The sequence below is a fragment of the Herpailurus yagouaroundi genome, unplaced genomic scaffold, assembly GCF_014898765.1.
Source record: "Herpailurus yagouaroundi ecotype Mexico unplaced genomic scaffold, PumYag 569, whole genome shotgun sequence".
Lineage (NCBI taxonomy): Eukaryota > Metazoa > Chordata > Mammalia > Carnivora > Felidae > Herpailurus > Herpailurus yagouaroundi.
In genome coordinates this window covers 3640978-3663477 of record NW_024412786.1, presented here as the reverse complement: position 1 = coordinate 3663477, position 22500 = coordinate 3640978, and the positions used below count along the sequence as shown (strand labels likewise).

At 38.1% G+C, this 22500-nt stretch overlaps 1 protein-coding gene across 8 annotated transcripts in view; it reads right to left on the bottom strand.

The window, feature by feature from the left end:
* The window catches only part of TOP6BL (TOP6B like initiator of meiotic double strand breaks), a 120066-nt gene that overhangs the window by 33961 nt on the left and 63605 nt on the right, over positions 1-22500 (bottom strand). For 7 of the 8 annotated variants that reach the window (XM_040466000.1, XM_040465997.1, XM_040465995.1 and 4 more), the window contains 5 exons: positions 11750-11859; positions 6080-6163; positions 4637-4692; positions 4191-4262; positions 1579-1774 (listed from right to left, as the gene is read on the bottom strand). In XM_040466000.1, coding sequence (XP_040321934.1) covers positions 1579-1774; positions 4191-4262; positions 4637-4692; positions 6080-6163; positions 11750-11859 — 518 coding nt within the window. The remainder of the gene's footprint in view (positions 1-1578; positions 1775-4190; positions 4263-4636; positions 4693-6079; positions 6164-11749; positions 11860-22500) is intronic. The other variant, XM_040465996.1, reaches the window with a different exon arrangement.

Sequence of the window (22500 nt, the reverse complement as noted above, 5' to 3'; positions counted from 1 at the left end):
TTAGAGAAAGAGAATGCATGAGCGAGGGAGAAGGGCAGAGGGAGAGAAAGAGAGAACCTTAAGCAGGCTCCACACTCCACATGGAGCCCAACGCAGGGCTGGATCCCATGACCTGGAATAATGATCTGAGCTGAAATCAGGAGTTTGCTGCTCAATCAACTGAGCCACCCAGGTGCCCCTATTATCTCCATTTTCAAGCGGAGGAAATAAAGCCTTAGGCTGGTTGAGTAAACTACATGAAGTCACAGCCAATTAGTGGTGAATCTAGTATTTACACTCTTGTTCCATGCTCTAACCACAGCACTATACTTTACTTTCCGATGGAGAAAATGCTAAGGCTCTAAAATTTATCTCTAAATTGGCCACTTCCAAATTCCAGACCAAAATTTCTATATAGCTATACTTGCCATTTTCAAGGGATGTCCTACAGAAACTACAAACTTAGCATGTTTAAAGCTAAGCTAATCTTTACCTTCCAAATCTGCTACTTATGATTTGTATCTTATTGATAGTATCATTATTCTGTCAGCCATCTATTGAAATGGTTTTTTTTGGCAGGGGGAGAAATGGCGCAAGTGAACAAGGGACAAACAGAGAGAGAATCCCAGGGCAGCAAGGGGGGCGGCAGGCGTGAGACAGAGAGAGAAGCAGGGCTCACCCGAAGTGGGGCTCGTGTTTACCCAGGGCTCAAGCTCACCTGACATGGGGCTCGACCTAACGAACCATGAGATCATGACCTGAGCCAAAGTCAGATGCTTAACGACTGAGCCACCCAGGGGCCCTATGGAAATGTTTTTAAACAGCTGAGATTTAAACATATCACACAGCACACAACTTACCCACTTAAAGTGTATAAATGGATTATAGTATATTCAAAGAGTTGTGCAACCATCACCACCATCAATTTTAGGACATTTTTACCATCCTCCCCCCACCAAATCCCTATCTATCTACTTCCTGTCTCTATAGATTTGCCTATTCTGGATATAGAAATATTAACATCAATTTTGGCCATCCCTGCCCCTAATCTCTCCCTACCCCCACAATGAATTGCTTGCCTCATTATACTGATTCCTTCAAGTGATAAGTCTCTCTTTTTCCTGCTCATCACATTTTTGATTCAGGCGAGCATTATCTCTTGCCCAGTTCACTTATTCACTTAGTCATTACTGACTTATCTCTCCTACCCATCCTGTACAATGCTGCTTGAGATGCCTAAAACATTCAATGGTTTCCCGCTATACAGAGAATGAAGTTCACAATCCTAAGTGTGATACAAAAGAGCCACCATGTCCACCATTTTCCAGCCTCATCTCTCCTGCTTGCACCATTCCATGCTTCAGTCATATTGGATTATATGAAAAGAATGTGGCACATATGTCACATTTTATAGTTTTCAGTATTTGGGGAAAATTTCTCAAGACTGGATTTCACACTGGATTTTTGTTTTTATACAAATTATACTGGCTTCTAGATACAGAGTTTATATGCTAAAGGCTTTTCTAGAATTGGGATATAAAAATTCATTTTTCAAAACAAAGTTGAAAATTTTGATGGAGTTTATCATCAAAAGGATATGGAAACTGAAGAAACTCTATTCAGCTGGTTGGAAAAGACCTTTGGGCAGGGACACAGAGCAGCAGCTGGAGTGAGTATCAGTTCTCCCAACGAGCCCATGCCAGCCACGTCATCGGGGATGAAAAGCATTACTGGATGTCCTAGCACAGGATGGATTCGACTGCAGAGTAATTGAGCTGCACCAAATTTTGGTCTACTGTCAAAAAACAGGTAAGATAAATTTAGACTTTTTCTTTCTTAAGAAATTATTTTAGGGGCGCCTGGGTGGCGCAGTCGGTTAAGCGTCCGACTTCAGCCAGGTCACGATCTCACGGTCCGGGAGTTCGAGCCCCGCGTCAGGCTCTGGGCTGATGGCTCGGAGCCTGCAGCCTGTTTCCGATTCTGTGTCTCCCTCTCTCTCTGCCCCTCCCCTGTTCATGCTCTGTCTCTCTCTGTCCCAAAAATAAATAAACGTTGAAAAAAAAAATTTAAAAAAAAAAAAAAGAAATTATTTTATTTTTATTTTTTTCCTTTTCTTCTTTTTTTTTTTTTAAAGTAGGCTCTATGATGGCATGCTTGACTGGCTCAGTGGAACATGTGACTCTTGATCCCAGGGTTGTGAGTTTGAGCCCCACACTGGGTGTAGAGGTTACTTAAAATAAAATCTTTAAAAATAAATAAAATAGGCTCCACACCCAACATGGGGGGCTTGACCTCAGGACCCCAAGGTTAAGAGTCACATGCTCTACTGGCAGAGCCAGCCAGGTGCCCCTTAAGAAATTATTTTCGGGGCATTCAAAAGTCTTTGGATATCTCTAGCATATACATAATCATATAATCTACCATATTAGTTTTACTGGAATAAGTAACTTGTGTCTCAGGGAATCACAAGCAATAGAAAGAGCAGACAAACTGGAATTTCAGGAATGATATCATGGCTACTGTTTCTGCTGCCACTATGCAGTTTAAAATTTTTTTTAATGTTTATTTATTTTTGAGGGAGAAGAGAGTGAGCGGGTGATGGGGGGAGAGAGGGAGACACAGAATCTGAAGCAGGCTCCAGGCTGTCAGCACAGAACCCGACACAGGGCTTGAACCCACAAACCATATCATGACCTGAGCCAAAGTCACACGTTTAACCAACTGAGCCCTCCAGGCATCCCTGCCACTATGCAGTTTTATATTCACTAATGTATATTTCCTCCACTGAAATTAGTCTACAGCTCTGAGCAGAAGTTTCCAAGATCAAAGATTAGCATGGTGAGGGTAGGGGTGAAGGGGTCCCTGAATCACAACAGCCTAAAACTAGCCCTGTAATACTTAGATCTGCTCTCACACATGCTACACCTTCTCCTGAAGGAGTCCGAGGTTACTGTTTGATAGGAGTAATGAGAAAAAATTAGGGCATCTTTCTCTCCTAAAAGAATCTAGTGAAATTTGATACTTGCTTACTTTCTAACAGCTTTTCTTTTTTAAATTTTTTTTTTTCAAAATTTATTTATTTTGGGGACAGAGAGAGACAGAGCATGAACGGGGGAGAGGCAGAGAGAGAGGGAGACACAGAATCGGAAACAGGCTCCAGGCTCTGAGCCATCAGCCCAGAGCCCGACGCGGGGCTCGAACTCACGGACCGCGAGATCGTGACCTGGCTGAAGTCGGACGCTTAACCGACTGCGCCACCCAGGCGCCCCGAGCTTTTCTTTTTTAAATAGGAAGAAATATTAATGAGCATTTTTCCTCTCTCTTTAAACTGATGAGGTCATCCAGGAATATATGTCCACAAACACTGGTTCAGAGGCTTAAACTTTTTCAGTAAATTTCTGATAATGAGCTGTCTAACTTTAAGGATTGTATGATAGTAAAGGACTACTAAAGATAGATACAGAGTGGGGACTTTATTTACTGCACATATTAAAGAATGAAAAAATTCTAATCTGAAGTGGACTTTTGGCTAAGAGTAAAAAAACAGACTAAAAAGCCATAAACAGTGTCTTCAAACCTTAAGATCCTATGACTACCAGTGCTGATTCAGGGCATACAAATGGAGTCGAAACTACTGAATAAAGAATAAATTACTTGGACTAAATCATAAATTGTTTTTTTTTTCTTGCTATATGCATGTTCACTTTGGATTCTCTTAGGAAGGCAAGGCAGAGGAATAAATTCCATTTATTTGCCATCTTCTCCATGGATTTTTTTTGTAGTCTGGAGGTGGAGGTAGAGATGATTTCCAAACCTTTGAAAAATGCCAATGCACAAAAAATAATATATAAAGAATTCCTTTGTGTTCATAGTATCTTTCTAGCCAAGAGTTCAAGGAACCTTCTCAAGTCCTTCCTCTCTTCTCATATGTAAATAAGATTGAAATTTGTTGTTTCATTTATAGAAAAAATAAGACATGGAAAGGAGAAGGGACATGTTCTCAGGTCAATTAGAATACATTCAAGGAGCCAGAAATAATGAGAGTTTTCAATACAAATAGATTAAAAGTTTTACTTCCACTTTTCTTACAGAGAAGCTAATGCCTGGCACTAAGAAATGACAAATGAGGCTATGTTCAATTTCTACCCACACTCATACTCATAACAGGAGAATAAAACATGGAGAGGGACAACAATGCTTTCATCCTTCACCTCACATAATGTTGATAGTTTGTAACAAGAGCAATTCCATTCGACAGGTTCAAAGTGGGTTCGTTCTTTGTCCTGGAAAGCAAAGAAAAGCTAAGCCATAGTTCACAGATTCTAAAACCAATCTTTACCTGATACAAATTTTGGCCCATGACCACCACCACCCACAGAGATTACTGGAATCCAACAGCCAACTAACCAAAGGGAAATGGAAATTTTTAAGATCACCCACTCTGGTGAGAGGGAAAGACACGAAAAGATATAGATGAATCTACTTACTCATTAAAAGTTAATATAGAATAAGAAAATGTGGGAGTCTCAGAAAATTAGTTTCAAGGTAACTTTGGGTCAAGAAGTCAAACTGTGAAGCTACTAGAAATAGGGCAATAATGACTGAGAAAAACTATAAAACCATGGCATAAATTTAAGCCATTGATTTAAAGACTTACCCAAAGATTTCCAAGGAAAGGATTCCATTCACCTTTACACTGAAATTAAATCTAATCTGCAAAGTAAATGGGGTATGAGATTTAACATGAACAAGGATGGAGATTAAAAAACTTCCATAATGGGGCACCTGGGTGGCACAGTCGGTTAAGTGTCCGACTTCAGCCAGGTCACGATCTCGCGGTCCGTGAGTTCGAGCCCCGCGTCGGGCTCTGGGCTGATGGCTCAGAGCCTGGAGCCTGTTTCCGATTCTGTGTCTCCCTCTCTCTCTGCCCCTCGCCCATTCATGCTCTGTCTCTCTCTGTCCCAAAAATAAATAAACGTTGAAAAAAAAATTTTAAAAAACTTCCATACTTAATTCCCAAAGGTGTAGATATTCTTTACATCACCTTGTTTTCACTTGCACTTTCCCTAAACAACTAACACAATTAACATTTACCTGTGCTCAAATTCTGCATCTAAATTTATATTGAGTCCTACACTTCAATTCCAAGTGGTCACAGATTATCAGAATATCCTAACTTTTGTTCTCTGCTGTTCTCCCAGTTATATCTTCTCCCCCTTAAAAGAACTATTGATTTTTCTCTCCATTTTTTCCATGGTTTTCATATATAGAACATTCCATGCTTTTTTCTTTGTGTTTTCTTCCCTTCCCCCCATCTGACTTTTATGTCCTCCAATTCACTTCACTGTTCTAATTATTTCCTACTTTTGATTTACATTTTCCTTCCTATGTAATAGAAGACTCTAGAGCTAGACTGCCTGACTTCAAATCCTGGCTCTGCAAGTTATTTAACCTCTATACCACAGTTTCTTCAGCTGTAAAATGGGAATGATGATGATAAAACCTACTTCACAAGGGCTGTTGCATTAGGTGAGTGAATAAGTGTATGGAAAGGACTCAGAAGTAACTGGCATATAATATGCACTGAACCCTGCCAAAGACATAAAAAGTTGACTCTAGAAAGAGAAAAAAGGGAGAAGTTATATACCATACTTAACAGTGTACATCCCTATAAACATATCTAACTACATGTAATAATAAAAATTATAGCTCTCCAAAGTTTGAAGTACTTTGTCAGAATTTCCTGATTTGCTCTTATAGTCACTTTGGAAAAGGAGGAAATAATCAGCAAGGTTTATTATCCAGAAAAATGAAGCACAGAGGAGGCAAAAAAGTATCTAAACTGATACAATAAAATAATATGGAAGTAAAAACAACAACCCAAAGAAAGCTCTATATTCAAGGGCTATCAACTATATCACATGACCAACACCAACACTGTGTTAGGGGCACAGAAATCAAATCAATTCAATATTAAAGTTGTAATCATTGTCATTAAAAGAAAAGAGGACCAAGCATATCCTTCCACGTCCTACAGAGTAGAGGTCTCTTGAAAACATGTGATTTAAAAGAATCATTACTATGCAAAAGAACAGCTTACCTTAGGGTGTACCATGATGATTCTGCGTAAAAAGTTCTTTATCACCAAACTATCTGTCATCAAAGTTCTGGGCTTTTCATCAACCTGTAAAAATCCAACAAAAACTTCTACCACATATACACAAACCCAGGAGCACAAATGAATTAAACTGTGATATTTCTTCCTATAAAGGTAACTCTCACCTTAGAAAGCTTCTCAGACATCCAAGGGGATGGTCTAAGAATTGGATACAAAAGGGAATCTAACAGCCATCATTCCTTGGGTTAAACTATTTCATGGAACTTTAGGAGACATGTGAACAAAGGTCAGAGTAAAACCCACAATCTCAAAACCACTTTTTGTAACAAATTTAAAAGTATCAGACCAGAGCTAAGAAGCGTTAACTCTTTCTTAGCTCTGCCATCCTGATGTGAGAGTCAATCTCTATTAAGAATGGAGTGATGGGGCGCCTGGGTGGCGCAGTCGGTTAAGCGTCCGACTTCAGCCAGGTCACGATCTCGCGGTCCGTGAGTTCGAGCCCCGCGTCAGGCTCTGGGCTGATGGCTCGGAGCCTGGAGCCTGTTTCCGATTCTGTGTCTCCCTCTCTCTCTGCCCCTCCCCCGTTCATGCTCTGTCTCTCTCTGTCCCAAAAATAAATAAACGTTGAAAAAAAAATTAAAAAAAAAAAGAAGAATGGAGTGAAATTAACAGACACTAAAAGGAACCTACTTTTCATCATCAATCCATTTATCTAAACTTTATTTTTTAGGGAAAGCTATAAAGCAAAAATCTCACAAGTCAGAAGACCTGTGTTCTAGTACTAGCTCTATAAAATTACATACGTAACCATGAAAAAAAATCACTTAATTGCTTTGGACTTCATTTACTAATCTTCAAAACAGGAATAACAGTTACCCATTCTCCCTCACAGAACTGTTTTAAGGACCAAATAATAATCTGAAAGTATATATTATACATGGCAACAATAGTAGATATCACTTGTTGAATGCCTACTATATAGCAAGCATCAAGCATTTTGCAGGTGCTGTATCTACATTACCTCACAACAAACCTGGAGGCAGGTACTATCTTCTCTGTAGGTTTTTTTAAATGAGGTTCAGAGAAGTTAAGCAACTTGCCTAAGGTTACTCAGCGGTTCAGTGATAGAGCCAGAATTTGACCTTAAGTCTGTCTAACACTAACTGTCCATGCTCTTTCAAGCATACCCAGATACCTCCCTATAAATACAATAAAATTTACAATTTAATGAGGATTTTCTCTATTCCAGGAATGGAGCAAAAGTACCTTACTTGTATTAACTACCTCATTTACCCCTCACAAAAGCCCTATTACATACACATAACCCACATTCTGTGGATGAAAAAAATGAGTCTCAAAGAGGTCAAACAACTTTCTTAAGGTTACCTGATCTGGATTCAAAGCTTTAGTATTAACCACTATCCTATAATGGCTCATTGTATTTAATACAGTGCCCCTAAAACTAAAGTTATAAAGAGTCTTCTACAAAATGGAGAAGTTGAGGAAAATGAGAAGAAGAAATAGAGTAAAAAAATATCAGTAAGTTATTGGTGGCTCTGAGAATACAGAGCCATGTAGTAGGTACATATTAAGAAAAAAATGGTCCCAGATCTCAAAATATCATAACACAATGAGGAAGAAACAGAAAGAATAAATTCTTGTAATACTTTTTGTAAGCACACTGAAAATGAGATCAAGAATTGTGCAATGGGTGGGGAAATTAGATTATTACAGAATCATTAGCAAAAATTATCAGAAAAATGGATGGGAATTATTAGAAAATTCTGGATACAGATCTAAGATTTTTCATACACAAAAACAGTGGTAATTAAGTTATAACTGCAGCATACACATCACAGTCACATCCTTCATTTAAAAATTTTTATCATAAAATGTTCAAATAGTAGAAAAGCAATGATCTCTTCGAAGCATTTTCTGTAATTAGCACTTCCAAAACAACTTCTTGGAACAATTTCAAACTTCTGTAGCCTTTGTTATTATAGGGTACATCATAGAAAGGGCTAATTATATCTAGCAGTAAAGCAACCAAGTAAGTGTAAATTCCTTCAGCAGCTACCAGAAAGAGGCTACAATTAATAATGATGAGAGGTACCATTTACTGAACACCTGCTACATGCCAAACAGTTTGTACGCAAGTAGGAAATTTCCCCATTTTATTTATGAAAATAATGAGACTAAATAAGCTGTTTGATTTGTCCAAGGTCACACGTGTCTAGTTAAGAACTGGGATTCAAACCTAGATATGACTTGTTTCAAAGTCCACGTTCCACTATGCAATGCTGTCTCTCCAAGAAAGTTCATTTTCAGTGCATATAGCTTCCTGAATCAGATATTATGTTATCTATCATTACTTTTATGGACCCTGATAGGCAACACTTATGCAAACTACTCAATTATCCACTCAAAATACTCAATGAAGCTTATTATATACTTGGGCCCACAGAGGAAATAAAACAATCTCTGAATTTGAAGAGTTCAGTTAAGTAGAAGGGAAAGACAAATAACTTATATGACAATGTGAAAGTTTTATGATTTAGATATATAAGAGATGCTAAAGAAATGCACAAGAAAGACTGGCACCTAATTCAGATTGAGAAGATAAAGTGACCTAATGTCCTATCAGCAGAGGATAGTTAACATAAAGCAAATGCCTCCTTTTAAGATCTACTCATAAATTATTGAGAGAAACAGAGAGAGAGAATATATGTATATGTGTATGTCTACAAAGTCTTTTACAGCCTTTTACAGTTGGGTGTTAGGAACGCAGTACCCCAGCCTAACATATCTATAGAAGCAGTGAATTTACTTAAGTGTGTTAGGAAAAAACAGATGCTGCAAGCCCTGGGCAGCAGAAACCACTACCGAATCATATGTTCAGCCTTCACCTTTAAATACAAATCTAATTATATCACAGAATATCAGAGCTGTTTTATATTTTCAAACTGAACTTATGTAGTCATGGGCCCTATATGACTGTCTAGAAGAAAGTCAGTCAGTGCCTCTGTCTCTTCCTGTCTCTAGTTAGAGAAACAGAGATCGATAAATATAAGTATGAAGATGTTTATATGTATATATGTTTATCTCTACCAATTTTATCATTTTTAATATTATGGCAAAAATAAATATAAAAATGGATAAAGCTTTCAAGAAGATCTTGTAAAATCAAATTGTTTTTGGAAGTACATGTTATCCAGCCTAATGGACTCCAAGATGCAAGACACAAGACTAACTCTGAGCTTATGCATCTCTCCTAAATGAAGCTCTCTTCGTATTTCCTGGGATTAGCTTTCCTCACATGCCCAAAGCAGTGGATCATTTATTATAGCTTTTTCACAGATGTCTCCATTCACTAGCCTCTGCTCTGAACCTTGCTATCTAACCCTTCTCCCCATTTGAGGTATATATAATTAGCTTGTTCACAATCTCCCCTTCTCACTTCCTTCATTCAAGTATCTTTTAAATAGCTGCATAGTACCAGAGACAAGAGATGTAATAGAACCAATGCTTTCATTTCAGGGAATCCTTGTTCCTCTGAGGTCATACTACTCTTCCCCACTCTTCATGGATCACCAGCTGACTGCAGGCACTGAGATCAGTTTCCCTCAGCACTTTAAGACATACCATCATATGGGTTGACTTCCACATCCAAGTAGATGGCCTGTCTAAGCAACAATTTCCTGACCTCTTCAACTCCCAACGACCTTGACCTCCATGCATTTCCAGCCACCTATTTCCATGGCCATAATTTGGAATGGTACCATTCTAAAAACCTGAAACTGAAATGCCTCACTCTTATGTGAAAAGGTGCACACTAGGATGTTAACAGTGGCTACCTTGATTATGTCAAATTATCTGTGTTCTAGATGCTCTCTCTGATTTTCCTGAGGGAAACACTGCTTTTGCAATAAGGAAAAAAAATAAGACAAACTTTATCAATCTGAAGACAAATCCCTATTCTTTCAAGTCTCTGAACTCCTTATATCAGATAATCTGTTTTCAGTCTCATCAAGAGATGAGAACTGGGCACTTCCCATTGGGTTAGATATCCTTCCTATATATATATATCCTACCTCTATCATAATACATTTACAGTGTATTATAATTATTTGTTTGCTTGTTTATCTTTTCCTTTAGATTTCAGGTTTCTTGGAATCAAGTAACATGTCTTGGGTCACTGTACCTTCAACATCTAGCAAAGTGAGGCCGGCTTGAACAAACACAGGTTTGTCAATGAGTGAATAAATATTCAAACAGACCTGATTAATATGAGTACAAGACTTTGGTTCAAATTCTAATCCTGTCGCTTAACTTTCATATGACCCTTGAAAGTCAATCTAATTCTCTGAATCTCAGTTTTCTTGTATCTGTAAATTGGGTGATAATCTCTGTTCTTCACAGAGTTGTTGGGAGGCTTAAATAATATACATAAATGTTACGTGTAAGAATTATCATTGTTTGTTTAGACTGGCTAAAACACATGATCTCCTTTACTAGAACTGATTTCCTTGGTTCACTGAAATCAGCTTTTTTATTGCTACTTAATGTTAATAGTTTCAGAGCTGACTAACCATTAATTGCTCCAGATTGTTTACTCATCATTCTCCTAAAGAAGATAAGGCACGGCCAGGGATATCTATTGTCGCAATACTGCACCCCTTTCCTTTGAGAAGGAGCATATAATTGTCCAAACGTGAAGAAAGGCCTCCCAAGTGCTTCTTGGGAGAATGTTTAAAGTACTCTAATTCTTTATGTCTCCACAAATTCAAAGGAAAGAAAGAATAGGGAATCACAGAATTGTTAAAGGGAATGGAAAACTCAACTGTCACTCATAAATCTGGGCTACAAATAAATCAATAAAGATCTTTAAGTCAACCTAATAAAATGTATGCCAATAGGATCTACACTGGGAATCCATTTTTATTTTGTCTTTCAGGAGATCCAAACTCAAATAATGGCTTAATTTCAGTGGTTCTCAAGTTTACCTGCACATTAGGAATCACCTGGGAATTTTTTTCATCTGGGATTTCAAAAATATTTTAAAGCCCAGGCCACACCAGTATGGACTAAATTGTATTCCCTAAAATTCATACATTGAAGCCCTAGCCCCCCATGTGACTGTATTTGGAGACAGAGCTTTGAGGACATAAATAAAGTTAAATGAGGTCATAAACGTGGAGCCCTAATCTGACAGGAAGATGTCCTTATAAGAAGTGGTAGACTAATTAGAGAGCTCTCCCACCACATATACACAGAGGAACCATGTGAGGAAACAGTGACAAGGCACCTTATTCTTAAACTTCTAGACTCCAAAAGTATGAGGAAAAAATGTTCTGTTGTTTAACCACCCAATCCATAGTATTTCTTTATGGCAACCTGAGCAAACTAATCCAACACCCTAGGCCAATTAAATCACAATCTCTTGGAGTGGGACACAAATACCAGTCATTTCGAAGCTACGGGGCGGGGGGGGGGGGGGGTGTTGAAATCTGCACAGAGAAGTTTGGGAGCCAATGCCTTATTTCATTTCAACTTGGAACTGTGATGGACCTAGGCTTTTCTTTCCTATTATTATATTTGTAGAAAAATGAGAATCAAGATATCAGTAATTTATAGAACCACAACAAAACCTGCCTCAAAAATCATCTGGAAGGGTGTTACCCCTGATATGTCCTGAGAAGAGCTGGCTTCTTCTGAAGTCCAGTTCAGCTTTGCAGAGAATCCGGGCAGTATAGATTGTATTTCTGTGTGAGAAGAAATGGAGACAAAAAATAAATAAATAAAAAGGCAGTTTGGATAAGTACCAGAGTTTCTGGAATTGTTTATTAAACTGATGAGCCAAGAAGGCATTTCCCTGATGAAAAGATTATCTGCAAAATTTGAAGTATGACTGGAAATGGCTATGCATCAGCAAATTGCTTGAACATTTAGAATTACTTTATGGGGTTAAGACATTTAATCTCATGTTTTCAATTTTTCACATTTGCTAAATCAATTTGTATTTTCAGTTAATTTCCACAAGGTCATGTCCAAAGCTAGATATCTTCAGAACTGACAGCTCTAGCTTATATTCTTCTGTTTTCAATAAATTAATTCATTGTTTGATAAACACAAATCCAGTAAGTGAGCTAATTTAGAATTAAAAGCAGAAAAATTCAAGAATGGCCCTCTCAGGCATTTACCTAATGCGGTACTTTCTTTATTTAATAAGGTAGTCTTTACAAAGTAAAACAAACTCTTCCTAATTTTGTTCACAAATTAACCACTTGGTATGTTTACATATGTTAACTTAGAACTTCCACAAAGCACCAGGTGGTCCTGCATCATCAACAAAGAGAACCTCAAAATTTGCATCATTGTCCTTCCTTTCTGTATCTTGGCACTCATATTATAAAGGAAAAAAAAAACAAATCTCCCATTTTATAAAATGCCATCCCTTATTTCTCCTCTACATTACTAGTATAATGGAGAACTAAAAACAAAGATTTTGTAAATGAGGTTGGCAGTGTTGATATTATACAAGAATCCAACTTTAAAAACAATAATAAAATGCATCCTAAAATAAAAGCACAACTCTCTCCTACAGCACTCATACTACATATCTAATAAATCTGTAACCTCAGAAAGTACAGACATTACCAAGATCAAGTACTAGCTATCAATCTTAGTGGGTAGTATTTTTCTTGCCATTATTTGTTTTTCAAATATAATTCAATTGTAAAGCTTGGGATAATATGGCAGCAAGGTTGTGCTACACTGAGGTTTAGTGAACTTGGCATTGAACCAAGATGCCTTGCATCAATCTAGTTTTACCACTGACCAACTTTCTGACCTAAAGTGACCCCTTTTTACTGTGATTAAATTACCTTTTGTGAAATAAGAGAAAATTTGTTCCTGAGTCCTACCCTTGTCTTTGAAGTACTGATACAGTGCAGAATGGGTAAAACATGTAGATACATAAGAAAAAGTATTGTCAATAACTGAATTCTCCAGAAATCTAATTAACAATTTAAAAGAAAATGTGTAGTTATTTGTGGAAAATCAGTTTCAATTGCCTCACTTCACACACACACACACACACACCCAGATGGACTGACTAGAGTTAAATGTGAAAGGCAGAACAATAAAACTAAATAAAAGCCTTTTATTTCTTTTTTAATGTTTATTTATTTACTTTGAAAGAGAGAGTGTATGCAGGAGAGTGGCAGAGAGAGAGGGAGACAGAGAATCCCAAGCAGGCTCCACACCGTCAGTGCAGAGCTGGACGTGGGCATCGAACTCACAAACTGTGAGTTCGTAACCTGAGCTGAAATCAAGAGTTGGATGCTTAACCGCCTGAGCCACTTAGGCACCCCAAAGCCTTCTATTTCAAGATAAGTTGAGCATATGTTGAAACTGCACCTTCCCGGGGCGCCTGGGTGGCTCAGTCGGTTAAGCGTCCGACTTCGGCTCAGGTCATGATCTCGCGGTTCGTGAGTTCAAGCCCTGCGTCGGGCTCTGTGCTGACAGCTCGGAGCCTGGAGCCTGTTTCGGATTCTGTGTCTCCCTCTCTCTCTCTCTGACCCTCCCCTATTCATGCTCTATCTCTGTCTCAAAAATAAATAAACGTTAAAAAAAAAAATTAAAAAAAAAAAAAAGAAACTGCACCTTCCCATTCAAACACATAAAATGATAAAAAAAATTAAGTTTTTATTTAAATTCCAGTTAACGTAACAGTGTAATATTAGTTTCAGGTGAACAATATAGTGATTCAACACTGTCATACATCAACTGGTGTTCATCACAAGTGCCTGCCTTAATACCCATCACCTACTAAAGCAAGTATTTTAATTTCTTTTTAATTTTTACTTATTTTTGAGAGAGAGAGAGAGAGAGGGAGAGAGAACAAGAACGAGTGGGGGAGGCATGGAGAGAGAGGGAGACACAGAATCCTAAGCAGGCTCCAGGCTTTGAGCTGTCAGCACAGAGCCCGACCCAGGTTTGAACCCACAAACTGTGAGCGCACGACCTGAGTCAAAGTCAGACACTCAACCGACTGAGCTGGTCTGGTGCCCCAAAACAAGTATTTTTAAATCTTAATAAATACATAGTCTAGAAAATACATAGTCATGGTGAGAAAAAGAGACAAATCTTTACAGACCAGAAATGGAGAGAGAGATTCCCCTTATCTTCAGAAAGGAAAAAAGAAAATCCACAATGGTAGGTGAGGACCAAAGATGTGCACCATCTTTGGGGCCTGGACTAGGGAAAAATACATAGGGCTAATATGGCAATAGCCATAGATGTAAGAGCAAGATCCACACAGGCCATACACTGGAGATCTAAACAAGGACCCAAAACACAAACTACCAGAGAGTTGATTAAAGCCAAGTGATGCTAGTAGCAGGATCACTGACACAAGCCTTAGAACTACGTCATGTAAGTGGAGATAAGACTCAGAACTATGTAGTCTATTAAGATGCAAGAGCTTTGTATCTTACCACACAAGCAAAATTTAATCTAAGATACATATCCTGCAAGATTAGGGCTCAGCAACAGAGAGCTTCCTATTGGAACCCTGTCAATGCAGAATGTGTTCAAAACAAATGGATGATGGACAATTAGCTCTTATCTAAAAGTTACCAACCAACAAAGACCAATAACATGAAAAATATGACACATATCAACTAATAAAACTTATACATGAGGAAACAGAATTAAAAAACAATCTGAAAGGAAAGAAGACTATCAACAAAACAAGAAGGCAATCTACTGAATGAAAGAAAATATTTACAAATGATATATATAAGGGGTTGATATCCAAAATAAATAAAGAACAACTCAACACCAACCTCCCCAACAAATAATCCAATTAAAAATGGTAAGATCTGAACATTTTTCCAAAGACAACATACAGATGGCGAACAGATGCATGAAAAGATGCTCAACATCACTCATCATCAGGGAAATGCAAATCAAAACCATAATGAGATATCATCTTGTGCCTGTCAGAACTGCTAAAATGAAAAACACAAAAAATAACAAGTATTGGTAGGAATGTGGATCCAAAAGGAACTCTCATGCACTGTTTGTGGGAAAGTAAATTGGTATAGTGACTATGGAAGAAAGTATGGAGGTTCCTCAAAAAATTAAAAATAGAACTACCATATGATCCAATAATTCCACTACTGGGTATTTACATAAAGAAAAGGAGAAAACTAATTCAAAAAGATATATGCACCCCTATATTTACTGCAGCATTATTTACAATAGTCAAGATATAGAAGCAACCCAAATATCCATTGATAGATGAGTGGATGAAGATGTGCTATGCACGCGTGTGTGTGTATATACATATGTATACATGTATGTATATATAAGTATATATACATCTACATCATATATAGATAGCTATTGATATATACATACACACATACATACAATGGAGTATTACACAGCCGTAAAAATCACCCTATGAATTCATTCATAAGTGAAAACAAAAACAAATGAATAAACAAAGAGAAAGCAGAATCAGACCTATAAATACAGACAGCAAACTTATGGTTGCTAGAGGAGAGGGGAATGGGGGATGGGAAAATGGGGGATTGGGAGTAACAGATATAGGCATGTGGTTATGGAATGAACAGGTTATGAGAATAAAAGCTACAGCATAGGAAATATAGTCAATGATGTCATAATAGTGTATGACGACAGATGGTAGCTACACTTGTATTGAGCATAGCACAACCTGTAGAGATGATGAATCACTATGCTGTATATCTGAAACTTATGTAGTACTATGTGTCAACTATACTCAAATAAAAAAAATTTTTTCAAAAAAGAACACATCGCCATATCAAACAGAAAGAGGGGAAAACTCTATTAGAAATCTTGGAAATTAAAGATACAGTGTTTGAAATGAACATGTTAGGGAAGGCAGATTAGCGACTGTAAAAGAGCACATTTAAAAGAAAAGGTAGGGGCGCCTGGGTGGCGCAGTCGGTTAAGCGTCCGACTTCAGCCAGGTCACGATGTCGCGGTCCGTGAGTTCGAGCCCCGCGTCAGGCTCTGGGCTGATGGCTCGGAGCCTGGAGCCTGTTTCCGATTCTGTGTCTCCCTCTCTCTCTACCCCTCCCCCGTTCATGCTCTGTCTCTCTCTGTCCCAAAAATAAATAAACGTTGAAAAAAAAAATTAAAAAAAAAAAAATAAAAGAAAAGGTAGTACCTGAATCTTTTACAGCAGCATTATTCTTAGTAGGCAAAAGTGGAAACAACCCAAATGTCCATCAATAATAAACAGATTAACAAAATATGCAATATTGTTCATCCATAAAAATAACTGAAGTACTGGTCCATACTACAATATGGATGAATTTTTTTTAATTTTTAATGTTTATTAATGAGAGAGCAAGAGAGCATGAGAGCCAGGGAGGGACAGAGAGAGAGACGGGGGACAGAGGATCTGAAGTGGGTTCCATGCTGATAGTACAGAGCCCTATGTGGGGCCCAAACTCACAAACCACGAGATCATGACCTGAGCCAAAGTCAGAGGCTAAACCAACTGAGCCACCCAGGTGCCCCACAACATGGATGAATTTTGAAAACATTATGCTAGGGCACCCGGGTGGCTTGGTGGGTTGAGCATCTGACTTGATTTCAGCTCAGGTCATGATCCCAGGGTCATGAGATCAAGCCCCGTATCAGGCTCCATGCTGAGCATAGAGCCTGCTTAAGATTCTCTGTCTCCCTCTGCCCTTCCCCACTCACGTTTTCTCTAAAAACATTTTTTTTAAACATTAGGCTTAGTGAAAGAAACCAGACACAAAAGACTACATATTGTATTATTTCATTTACATGAAATCTCCAAGATAGACAAATCTATAAAGACATTAAGGATAAACTTTTAAAAGACATAAACACTAAACAAATTTTTAATGGTTTTTTTAAGTTTATTTATTTATTTTGAGAGAGAAAGTGTCCACGCATGTGGGGGAGGGACAGACAGAGGGAAAGAGAGAATCTCAAGCAGGCTCCACACCATCAGCATGGAGCCTGACGTGGGGCTCAATCTCATGAACTGTGAGATCATGACCTGAGCTGAAACCAAGAGCTGGGTGCTTAACCAACTGAACCACCCAGTCACCCCACTAAAAAATTTTTTAAATAAAAAAATAGATCCATAATAAATAATGATGGAGAATTACCATAAAACAAAGACAGATGTAAGTACTGTTTGAATAAAATTACCAAATGCCAAACAGGATAAATTTCTTAAAAAAAAAAAAAAAAGGCACAAAAAAAGCCACACAGCTGAACATATCAAAGTGAAACCCAGAATAACAAGGATAAAGAGAAAACTCTAAAAACTACAAAAGAGAATGAAATTATCCTGAAGAAACATGAGTTAGACTTCTCATCAGCAATATTAGATATCAGAAGATAATTAAGTACTATCATCAAAGATCACAAAAAATTAACTTGGAATCTGGACTTTTAAGAGAACCAAACTACCATTAAAGAATGAAAAACTTTAGGGATGCTTGGATGGCTCAGTCAGTTAAGTGTCCCACCTTCAGCTCAGGGGTCACGATCTCACAGTTTGTGAGTTCAAGCCCCACATCAGGCTCTCTGCTGTGAGCACAGAGCCCACTTCGGATCTTATGTCCCCTTCTCTCTCTGCCCCTCCCCCACTAGTTTTCTTTCTCTCTCTCTCTCTCTCTCTCTCTCTCTCTCTGTCTCTCTCTCAAAATAAACTTTAAGAAACAAAAATGAAAAACTTTAACTTATTTATTATTTATTTATGTTTTTATTTTTGAGAGAGTGATTCAGAGTGCCAGTGGGGGAGAGGCAGAGAGAGAGGGAAACACAGAATCTGAAGCAGGCTCCAGGATCTGAACTGTCAGCACAGAGCCTGATGTGGGTCTCAAACCCATGAACCATGAGACCAGGACCTGAGCCGAAGTCTAATGCTTAACCAACTGAGCAACCCAGGCGCCCCTAGAATGAAAAACTTTAAATGTTTACATTCCACATTCACTTGATGAAAGAACTAAATAAACCAAATCAGCATAACCATTTAAAAATGAGTTTAAATTTGCACCTTTTTGCTGAGATAGTGTGGAGATAAGGAAGAAAGAATTTTATCATCAACAATATCAAGCTATCTCTTCATATAGCTCTTCAACTGTTAAAGTAGCAAAATTTCAGTCATGTGGCAATGTGAACATACATCAAAACCATATACTGGGACTTATTCCAGCAATGATGAAATAACAGGTACTAATAAATCAGCCCTCACACCAAAAACTACTATAAAACTAGGTAAAACATATGAGTCAATTGTTTTTCAGGCACTGGACAACAAATAGCACAAGACTGTGATCCTTGAGAGAAGGCAAACTCCTGAGGTAAACCCTATGACTGCCCTGGATGTCTGCCTGGGGAAATATTCCTGTCCATTGAGCAGGGACCTGGAGCCCAAGCAGAGTATAGTGGACCCAATATGCTGAGAAGGTACAGTACAGTTCAGAGTTGCAAAAGTACCTAGAATCTGCAAGGCACAGGAGGGGAGGGAGCTATGCAGAAGTGGGTACTGAAAGTCTGTGTGGGAGCTCCCCATGAGTCCTTGGTCAAAAGCTGGGCTATGCATGCACAGGTGAGACTATATTAAATTTCCCAGACAGCAGCTGCAATGGAGTTGAGAATGAAACAAGACACAAGTGGTCAAGCAGTGCTGGAAAATGTTGGGCTTCAGACCCAACCAGAATGGAGAGACCTTGATAAAATTGATGGTGTCCAACTAAGACACCAAAAAGGTAAGGCTTTCTTAGCAAAAAGAAAAAGGGGGGGGGGAATAGACAACAACAATAACCCACTTTCTAGATGAAAATTCATTCTTTTTTTTTAATTTTTTTTTCAACGTTTATTTATTTTTGGGACAGAGAGAGACAGAGAATGAACGGGGGAGGGGCAGAGAGACAGGGAGGCACAGAATCGGAAACAGGCTCCAGGCTCTGAGCCATCAGCCCAGAGCCTGACGCGGGGCTCGAACTCACAGACCGCGAGATCGTGACCTGGCTGAAGTCAGACGCTTAACCGACTGCGCCACCCAGGCGCCCCATAGATGAAAATTCATTCTTAACCTAAGAAAATGCCTAAAACCAAGACTCAACAAGATCCACAGAGGAGATAGTTTGGAGATTGAGTGGTATCAAGTTAAAGGAGTTTGGAAAATGACTTGAGTTTCTACATATGAACCCTATAAAAGGTATAAAAACAAGCCAACACTAGGTTAGATTAGCCTGCTAGAACAAAAATCAACACTCTTCAGAGTTAAAACAGAATATAAAATAGGAACACATTATCCAATATAAAATAAGGATTTACTAGATACGCAAAGAAAAAAAAATGTAACTCACAAGGAAAAAAAAGCAATAAAAAAGCCCAAGCCTGTCATAGATGTTATATTTAGGAAAGACTTTCAGACACATATTATTTATTTAAAAAAATTTTTTTAAGCTTATTCATTTTTGAGAGAGAGAGACAGAGTGTGAGCAGAGGAGGGGCAGAGACAGAAAGGGAGACACACACTCCAAAGCAGGCTCCAGGCTCTGAGCTTTCAGCACAGAGCGCAATGCAGGGCTCAAACTCACGAACCACGAGATCATGACCTGAGCCAAAGTTGGATGCTTAACTGGCTGAGCCACCCAGGTGCCCCAGGTACATACTATTTATTATATGTTCAAAGACAAAGGTGGCTTAAATGTGTCAAATGATATGAAATATCAGCAGAGAAAGGTACACTGTAAAAAAAAAATCAAATGGAAATTCTATAACTGAAAAGTTCATTGACTGAAATGAATTTGCCGGACAAGTTTAATACATTAGATATGACAGAAGAGTCAGTGAAATTATTGAAGACAAAGAACAAAAATGATCCAGTCTGGGGCGCCTGGATGGCTCAGTCAGTTGAGCATCCAACTCTTGATTTCGGCTCAGCCATGATCCCAGGGTCATGGCACTGAACCTCACATTGGCTCCATGCTGAGTGTGGAGCCTGCTTAAGATTCTCTGTCTCTCTCCCTCTGCCCCTCCCTGCCACTCACACTCTCTAAAAATAAAAAATTATATATATATACATATATATGTATCTCCATGTCCAATCTGGACAGTAAAGAGATTGAAGAAAAATGAACAGAATCTTAGAGACCTATAGAACAATATCAACCAGTCACAAATATGTATAATGGGAGTTCCAGAAGGAAAAGAAAGTGGAATGGACAGGAAAAATATTAAATGGACAGGAGAAAAAATATGAAAATATGAAAAGTAATGTTTTTTAATTTGATGAAAAATATTAAGATGTGAAAAGCTCAGCAAACCCCAAGCAAGATAAGTGCAAAGAATATAATACCTAAGTACATAATGGTCAAAGTTATCTTTTTAATAAAGAAGATAGAAAATCTTGAAACAAGCTGGGGGAAAAAGCACATACTACCTACAGAAGACCTATAATATAAATTACAGCTGACTTCTTCTGAGAAACAATAGAGGCCAGAAGACAATGGAATAACTTCACTTCAAAGCACTATCAAGCTAGAATTTCAAGTCCACTGAAATATATTTATTTTAAAATGAGGGTAAGACAAAGGCATTTTTTGGTAAACAGAAGATTGAGTAATTCATTGGCAGAAGACCTGTACTACAAGAAATGCTAAAGGATATTCTTTAGACTGAAGATGAAAACCCAGATACACAGGAAGAAATGAAGAGCACAAGAAGTAAATGAGTAAATACAAAAAGCATTTTTTCTTCTCATATTTTTCTTAACATACAACTAACAGTTTAAAGAAAAAATAATAACATTGTAAGGCAGGAATTATAACATCTGAAAGTACTCAAAATTGTGCAAAAAATAGTACTGAACTATAACCCCCCAAGTAAAATAAATAACCAAAAGTTCATCCTGATTAAATAACTGGATTAATAAATAAAAGATTTAGAAGGGACAACACTTCATTATAGATAAATTCCAATAAACAAATGTAGAAGAAATGAGGACATATGATATCACAGTAATACTACAGTAATAATTGCTACAGGCCAGATCTACCAATGAATATTAAGTTAGTACATGAACATTTAAGGAAAAACAGTGTATTTGCAAACTCTCACAGTATTTCCCCCAAATATTTAAAAATTACACAAAGTAACTCTACTTAGAAAAATCTGACAGATAACACCTTAACCAAATGATCAAGGTTAATATTGCCACTAAAGAGACATCAACATCATCAATTCCCTCATAACGCACACTGAAATGGGCACATCACCTGTTTGGTATTCTTCCCAACAATGCATAACCTCAATCTAATACAAGAAAACATCACACAAGTTCAAATTGAAGGACATTCTACAAAAGACCTGACAAGTACTTTTCAAAAGTGTCAAGGTCATAAAAGAAAAAGGAAGTTGGAGAAACTGTCACAGATTGAAAGAGATTAATAAGACCTAACAACTAAATGCAAAGTGAGGTCCTGTAATGGATCCAGGAACCAAAAAAGGACATTAGTAGAAAAGTTGGTAAAATCTCAATGAAGTCTATAGTTTAGTTAATACTGTTTTACTAGTGTTAATTTGTTAGTTTTGATGATTGTACTATAAGGGGTTTAAAATATCAATCATAGGGACGCCTGGGTGGCTCAGTCGGTTGAGCGTCTGACTTCAGCTCAGGTCATGATCTCACAGTCTGTGAGTTTGAGCCCCACATCAGGCCCTGTGCTGACAGCCCTGAGCCTCAAGCCTGCTTCAGATTCTGTGTCTCCCTCTCTCTCTGCCCCTCTGCCGCTCATGCTCTGTCTCTCTCTCTCGCTTTGTCAAAAATAAATAAACATTAAAAATATATATTACAGGGAAAACTGGATGAAAGATGTACAAGAATTCTTTGTGCTGTTTTTGCAACTCTTCTGTAAGTCTAAAATTATTTGCAAATTAAAAATATAAATATTCTGCAAAAGAATGAAACTGGACCGCTATCTTACACCATACACAAAAATTAACCCCAAATGGATTAAAGACCAGGGGCCCCTGGGTGGCTCAGTCTGACTCTTGGTTTTGGCTCAGGTCACAATCTCACGGTTTCATGAGTTTGAGCCCCACATCGGGCTCTGCACTGACAGTGTGGAACCTTCTTGGGATTCTCTGTCTCCCTCTCTCTCTGCCCCTCTCCCACTTGTGCTGTCTTTTTCTTTTTTTTTTTTTTTTTTATATATGAAATTTATTGTCAAATTGGTTTCCATACAACACCCAGTGCTCATCCCAAAAGGTGCCCTCCTCAATACCCATCACCCACCCTCTCCTCCCTCCCACCCCCCATCAACCCTCAGTTTGCTCTCAGTTCTCAACAG